This window comes from Capsicum annuum, chromosome 8 (genome assembly GCF_002878395.1).
Source record: "Capsicum annuum cultivar UCD-10X-F1 chromosome 8, UCD10Xv1.1, whole genome shotgun sequence".
Taxonomy (NCBI): domain Eukaryota; kingdom Viridiplantae; phylum Streptophyta; class Magnoliopsida; order Solanales; family Solanaceae; genus Capsicum; species Capsicum annuum.
Window position 1 is genome coordinate 34,099,242 of NC_061118.1, and position 8,241 is coordinate 34,107,482.

Genomic DNA, 8,241 nt, shown 5'->3' on the forward strand with positions numbered 1-8,241 from the left:
TGGGTGTTGGGGGGGTGGGTGGGGGTGGGTGTTTTTGTTTTTTTGTGGGGGGGGGGGGGGGGGGGGGGGGGGGGGGGGAAGCAGTGTCCTTGATATTATTCCCACACGCTTCATGTCACTGAACCCTATATGCCTAGTTCAGTATTGAAGCAGAGCGACAAACTAAGGAGGAATTTCTTATGGGAGGATAATAGTCAGACTCACAAGTTTTCATTGGTAAAGTGGGTCAAAGTCACTCAGACAAAATCACAATGAGGATTTTGAATAAAAAATTTGAGACTACACGACAAGAGCATGCTAATGAAAAGGTTATGGAGGTATGGTCATGAAGATACACCACTTTTGAGGACTGTAATTGATGCCAAGTTTGGAACCCATATGTCATTGCTTTTAGTTTAGACTTTGTGTAATGGAGCTAACCAAGTTTGTATCTTCTTGCCCACATAGCATCTTCCTGATACTTTTCAATGACAACTCTTTACTTCATCAAAAAAGAAGCAAAAAAAGAGAAAATATAAATATTAAGGAATAATGAAAAAAAAGCCAAGTGGGAGGTGGCAGGCATCCTGTGAATTTAGTCGAGATGCACGAAAGCTGGCCTGGACAAAAAAATGTTTTTTCAACTAAATTAGTATGTGGCAAGCAATGATTGGTATGTGATTAACACCTTGTTAAAGTTGGGATTGGTTTTGAGAAATGGGGTGATAATATCACTTGAAACTGGTTTAGGGGAATGCTAGGACCCTCACAAAGTTCCCAGTGTCTTTTTGGGAGAAAGGGGTACAACTTGGAAGGGATATGTGTCCTTTCTTCTATATTTATATATTTACGCGTTCTTTTTTAGGAGAAGCAGATTTGTCTTTTGAAATCCCAATTTTGGGGATTTCCCATTTATTATATTTCCTTTCTATTTTTAGTAGATAGTTTACCTAGATATGGAAAACTGGGATACACTTGTTATCTATGTTGTTATGATTTTGTTGATTTTTTTATAAAAAATCATAATTTCAGGATGAAGCTGAAGTCTTTTCTGCTTTGTTCATGATTGGTCAAAACCACAGAAAGTTTTTAGTCAGGCTGATTAATGAAGATTCTCAAATGGTAAGTATGGATCCCTGCATTGTCCAGTACATTATCTCTTTTTTTCAACAGCTAGTACATTAGCCCAATTGATGGTTTTATGGACATTTCCAATCAATTAGTATGCTGAGCTTCTTTTTGTGTGTAAGATGTTATGAATTTTATATATTAGCCTTCTCCTTTTGTTTCTTTTATAGTACGTATATGGTTTTTGGGCAAAATCGCTCCAACCCTGATCTAGACACATGGTTAGTTTCTCGTTTGCCAGACTCTTTAAATAAGTATACATGTTGAACATGAGTACTTTCAATTGTATAGTTCAGCAGTTCTGATTCTTAAAATTGACATTTCTAACTTTACATAATACGATCTCACTGTGCCTTCAGATCATATATTTCACTTTGTTTGTGAGTTTTTCTGTTAATTGACACAGTTATATCATCTATATGGGATATACATACTAACAAAAGTGAAAAATAAGTAGGGTTCCTTTGTAGGTGGAGTCTCATGCATGGCCCTATCATATCACAATACATGTGTCAACGTAAACAACTATATTGGGTGGTGCAAAATGTGCAATAGGTCATTTAAAAGCAGGCATCTTAGACATTTTAACTTCACATGTAAGGAAATCGAAGAGCTTTCAAGATATAGCAGGCATCTTAGACATTTTAACTGCACATGTTAGGAAATTGAAGAGCTTTCAAGATATTTTTGTTCAGCATAGCTTTTCCGCTAAAAAATTAGGCTTTCTTTCTGGTGTTATGAAATTTTGGAACTGCCCAATGTTAGATCTAATCTCCTTGTTATTGATATTATTACAATTTCACTTATATCAGTTTTTCTATCACCATGTAACGTATGCACAGATTGAGCCCTCTTCTGGAGGCAAGTTGGGTTATGACAATGCGAGGGAAGCTTCATATCTAGTGCTAGCCACCTCTGCGCCAGTCTCAATGAAGCAACAAACTTGCAGTGTTCCACCGAGAATGTTCTCTTATGCAGTCACACTATTAGGGAGAGTCTCTCGCAGTTTGGCTGATATAATTGACCAGAGAACACTTTTGGGTTATCTTTCTTATTGCAGTACATTCACATTTGTTTCTGCATCGGAGTTTTTTAAAATGGAAGAGCATCATCTGGAGGAAGGTGATGTGCAATTGTCACAAAGATGTGAATTCTCTAAATATCACATTTGGTGGAAATTACAACTGAAGGAAGCAGAAAGCTCGCTTTTACATTTCCAGGTTGAGCATAAGAGAGAGATAAATTGTGTGAATATCATCCTTCAGGTGGTAATAGACATTTGGCCATCACTGAAACTTGGATTGATCGATGAAGTAACTCGCACACTGAGGTTGCAATTCTTTAGTAGCTATATGACCACCTTGAATACAACTGTTATTTTTATTTTATTTATTATTTTGAGTACTTGCAGGAAATCCTATGATAGTTGATAGACAAAGTTGCCTTTTGCTGCAATGATTGGCCATCTTTTCAGACATATCTTGCTTCTTGTAATTTTTAGGTATATTCCAGTTAAGGTATCAAATGCTATGTATATTGCTAATTTTACTCAACCTTATGGTTTAATGCAGGAGTTTGAAGGCAGAATTGGGAACAATATCAAGTCACAATCATAGGGGTGAGTTAGTGTTTGCTTTGCAATATATAGATGCCTTGGAACAACTTGGATGCTTATTGTCATCCTTGGTGTTTTGCAAGGAGTTCTACTTCCATGAATGGGGGAAATTGGAGTTCTCTTTGAAAAAACTGGACAGATGCCTGAGGGATATGAGATATAGGTTAATAGGTTTAGACAAAGAGGACAATTTTCTTATCTTAGAGTTGATAATCGCAAATGGGATACTGACACTTTGCAATATGGGAGCCTGTGCGAACAAGACTACTCTAAAGAAGATACATTCTATTATGTCTTGTATTGAGCATATCTGTGAAGAAGGATCCACCGAATCATCCAATTTTGTGGTTGAAGTTCAAAAGTCATTGAGAGAGATTGACGCCACTAGTTGTCCCTTTTTGGACAATCCATATCTCCTTATGAAGTCACTAGAGCATTTCACCCCAAGAAAGGTAGTTTCTTCGGGGAATCTCAAATATATGGAAGCTGAACTGCATTTTCAGGGCAATGAATTTCAAAATCCTCTTCCTTTCGTCTCAGGGCTGCCTGTTGGTTTATCTTTAGATATCACACTCCATAACATCTCGAGCGAGAATAGGTTGTGGATAAAAATGAGTCTTGAAGAGAAATTACCTCAATTTGTTTTCCTGGATTTGCATGAGATCAAAGGACACGATGAACTGAGAAAATTCACATTTGTTGCACCTTTCTACCAAACCCCCAAGGCGAACTGTTTCTCATTGAAGCTCTGTATCGTTTTAGAGTGCATATCTGAAGGTGATCAGTTGTTCAGGGGCTGTGGAGGTCCTAAACATGAAGTTGTTCATCTCTGTGAAGAAAAAGAAGTGTATTTATCATCAAAGTAGGTAATTGTGTTTCAACTTGATCAAGTGTGGTCCAAAAACACCTTTAGTTCTCTAAATTATGCTGCTCATTGTCAAATGCTGGAGCAATCAGTGCTGGATTTATACAGTTTCTCCTTATCAAGTGGTAATGACCTTGGACTACCCATAGAACAAGAAACTGATCACTTTCCAATGTTATCAGGTGGTAGATCAGTAGGATGGGTTTGTAACAACAGTAGAAGTAGAGCTTCCCTTGCCAGCTCCTAGGCAAGGAATTGCAGAACTTGAGAAATTGAACATGCCTAAGCTGATTTTCATTTTGATCATATCAGTATCACGTTGTTCTGTGAGTTGTAGCCATTAGAGGATCCCATGTTGTACATGCAAGAGACTGAAACTAGCATATAGAAAAGTTTATGACCCATATTAGTGATTTCTGAATATTTGTGCAGCCTCAATATGTGTCCTGTAGAACTTTTGCTAATGAGCTATATGAAGTTTTACCCGATCACATTTTAGCTAAACTCATGCCATCATCATATTAAATTAGTGTTGCACTGTGTGATCGAAGAAACATAATGCCTTGTTATTTCCATGTCTGAAAGAGCTAGACAATACTTAATAGTGAGTTGACTAGTGTTTTGTAATTGTCCAATGCTAGAACGATGTAGTAGTAGAAAGTAGTCGGAGAGTTAGAAACTACGAGAATAATGCTAATACTACTAATAAGCAAGAAGTTTATGTCCTGAACATTAAGACGAGTCAATAGTTTAAACCCAACATTATTATCTAATGATTCTTGCATATCCTTCTTTTCTTCTTGACATCTCCACGCATCCTATAACCAAGAGTAAAAATCAACTTACCATTTCTTTTTTCAAGAAAAAAGAAAGGAGTAGGGAAAAAAAATATAAATAACATAAATACTAATCCTTTTTGGAAGTAATTACAGTCTTTTCCACTTTTTTTAATTACTTTACTCTCTCTCCCTATTAATATACATAGCATAGTCGACATATACATAACATTCTGTGTATATGTTGAGATTTTTGTAATATGTTTAGGGAGTTGAGATTTTTTGTAATAGTGAAAACATAAGTTGTGTATTTGTGTAATTTTTAGAAGAAAAAAAAAGTAAAACAAATTTCTTCCATTGAGAGGCTTTGAGCCCCACGGCCATATTTACTTTTATTTGGTCCATTTCTCCATTCATTATTTTTTGTTGGTCCCCCTTCTACTCCAACTTTATCTTGGGCCCCCAACTCCACTTGGAACAAGCTCTTGTCTAAATACACAACGGGACACAACACTAGGATATTTTCCATCATAATCTACGTGACATCGCTGATCAGACACAAAGTTTATTTTTAAAAAAAAAAAAAAAGTTATGTCAACCTTATTAGAATGGTTAAGATCTGCGTTCACCCCGTCTTCTCCAAACCCACCCGTGAATTACACCGGGTGGTAGGTTATTGTTATTTTTAACAAGATTTATGGTATAAATCATGTATTGGACATTTGTATAGCTTAGCATACAAATTTTAAAGATTAACTTATTTCTAAATATAAAAAGACAACTTTCTTTCTATGATAAGTTCAAAAAGAAAAATATTCCACATGAATTGTGATAGAGAAAATATACTAGTCTACTACTATATAAGTATTTATTACTCTTGACTTGAAAGATATACAACTATTATTACCCAAAAAGAAAGAAGGAGATACAACTATTCAAAAGGTTTGATAATGAAACTGAAAAAGATAGCAAAACAAAAAAACTCAAACCCCACTTCACCACTTGGAATCCTACACTTTTATTGGTGATAACGACAGTAACTAACTCATCAAGTGTTTTCCTTTTTTTACCCCAAACAAACCAAACATTTATGTTATCTCACTTCTTTATTTTATTATTATTTAGGTTCATTGGTTTTGCAAATTGCTACCTGTGTCACTGGGGAGCTGGAACAAAATATGTCATGTAACTAAAAAAATATTAAAATATGTCATGTTTTTAAAGTGTGATCAAAATATATTTAATTTATATGCATTTTTTTTTAATGGAAGTAACTAAACGGAGTCAATTTTCAGAAAATGTGCATAACTCTCTTAAAAAGAGAGTTATGCTTTTTTTTTAACATAACTTTTTTGAAGAGAGTTATGCATTTTTTTTTAACATAACTCTCTTAAAAAGAGAGTTATGCATTTTTAACTCGTTCAAAAAGTGAGTTATATAATAAAAGTTTAACTTACTTTTTTCTTTTACGTAAATATAATAAAAATTATATAACTCAATTTATAAAAACTTACATATTATGTGAACAATTAATTTATCTTTTAAAGTTTTTTTTTTTTTTAGAAAGAAGGCCAACTATTATGAAACGGAGAGACTAAAATTCACTGATTATATGAGTTATGTAGAAATAAAATGCATAACTCACTATTTAAGTGAGTTATCCATTATATGAATATAACTCTACAAATATATGAGTTATGTACAAATAACTTTTTCCACAAACATTCATATTTCTCCTATTTAAACAGAAGTATACATTATAGACTCTTCATTCTTTATTCACTCATCTCCTCTTTTGAAACTGCATTGTACCAGATGATATTGAAAATGGTGACCAGCTAAATTATGGTGAATTGTCACAGGGCGATGATAGTGAGCCTAATAATGTTGAGGGCGGTGAATGTCCTTATGACTCATCATTGAGTGACGATGATGTGAGGTCAAATTCTGAACAAAGAGGCATGTCCATGGGCCCTTATCCTCAAGAAGAATCAATTCCACAGTCGGCGTCAATATCGCTACCAATCAATAGGCCTCATTTTTATTCCAATGAAAAAAAATGCAGTTTCAAAAGAGGAGATAAGTTAATAAAGAATGAAGAGTCTATAATGTATACTTCTGTTTAAATAGGAGAAATATGAATGTTGGTGGAAAAAGTTATTTGCACATAACTCATATATTTGTAGAGTTATATTCATATAATGAATAACTCACTTAAATAGTGAGTTATGTATTTTATTTCTACATGATTCATATAATCAGTGAGTTCCGTTTCATAATAGTTGACCTTCTTTCTAAAAAAATAAAACTTTAAAAGATAAATTAATTGTTTACATAATATGTAAGTTTTTATAAAGTGAGTTATATAATTTTTATTATATTTACGTAGAGGAAAAAAGCAAATTAAATTTTTATTATATAACTCAATTTTTGAGCGAGTTAAAAAATGCATAACTCTCTTTTTAAGAGAGTTGTGTGGCTTCTATTACATAACTCACTTTTTAAGTGAGCTATGTAAAAAGAAATACATAACTCACTTTTTACGTGGGTTATGTAATTTTTAATATATAACTCTCTTTGTAAGAGAGTTATGTTAAAAAAAAAATGAATAACTCTCTTTTTAAGAGAGTTATGCACATTTTCTGAAAACAAAACTCCATTTGGTCACTTTCGTTAAAAATAATGCATATAACTTTCTTTTTAAGAGAGTTAAGCATATTTTGATCACACTTTAAAAACATGACATATTTTGATATTTTATTTTTTTTTTTCGTTCCATGGCATATCTCGTCACTGGGAGGCTTCAGTTCAGTATACTCAGCAGTGACTATGGTCTATGAGCATCAGAGTGGCACCAGATCCAAGAAATATTTATCAGAAAAATATGAGAAAATAATAGAACCCCATTATAAAATGAAGTAATAATAATCATAAAAAAAAAACAAGATGACAAATTTATGAACAAACAATTCACACGTTTGCTGTAGCACTTTTGTTTGGATTACCAAATTAGTAGGCGGATTTCAAGGGGGAAAATTAAGAAAATCATATGCATATCTGACATACCTCATCATATCTTACAAATACTTGCATTTTAATACTAACAACAATTCACCACTAAAGAGTTGTAAGTGGAGGTTTCGGATTTAAATTTCGAGAATAAAAGGTGAAGAGCCTTCTCTTTCTAGTAGGCCGAGCACGAATCTAAACTAATCGGATCAGTGTAATGCCAATTTGACCTACTTTTCTCGTCATTCTCCTTCCATAACCCCAACACCAACCAGCCAGTGGCGGAGCTACCTTTGCACCAGGGTTCATCCGAATTCCCTTCGATGAAAAATTATACTTCCTTCGTCCCAAATTATGTGTCATTATTTCCTTTTTAATCCGTCCCAAAATAAGTGTCGTCTTTCCTTATTTGGCAACTTTTTAAAGGCACAATTACCCTTTTACCCTTATTGGTCCCACTTAATTAAAGAAAAAGATGTTGACACATTTTTTTTATAAAGGATGATTTGGTAAACTTTACCAAGTCTTCCCTTATTTCTTAAACTCCGTGCCCGGTCAAATGGTGACACATAAAATGGGACGGAGGGAATATTATTTTTATACAATTTTTACATGATTAAAAATATTTTAATGCATATATAGTAGATGTTAAACCCCTTTGATTAGTTGAAAATCCCGACTCCGCCACTGCAACCAGCAAAAGAAAGAGTGGAAGGTGTGTAACTGAAAAGTAAGTCAATCATACCTGCTAGCTGCTAACCTCCTGTCAGATTTTGTCATCATATAGAGGAGAAACTTATATCTGAGTCTTAGTGTTTGCTTTACCTGCATGCACATGCAAAGACAGTACTGGAAGGGGTGATTTTCTG

At 34.0% G+C, this 8,241-nt stretch overlaps 1 protein-coding gene across 1 annotated transcript in view; it reads left to right on the forward strand.

Annotated features, from left to right (window-relative positions):
- Positions 1–4,078, forward strand: part of LOC107845293 (protein SIEL) — a 14,702-nt gene extending 10,624 nt beyond the window's left edge. Inside the window, exons 6-8 of the mRNA XM_016689530.2 lie at positions 1,012–1,101; positions 1,950–2,437; positions 2,679–4,078. Coding sequence (XP_016545016.1) covers positions 1,012–1,101; positions 1,950–2,437; positions 2,679–3,588 — 1,488 coding nt within the window. The 3' untranslated portion in view covers positions 3,589–4,078. The remainder of the gene's footprint in view (positions 1–1,011; positions 1,102–1,949; positions 2,438–2,678) is intronic.
- The last annotated feature ends 4,163 nt before the right edge of the window (positions 4,079–8,241 follow it).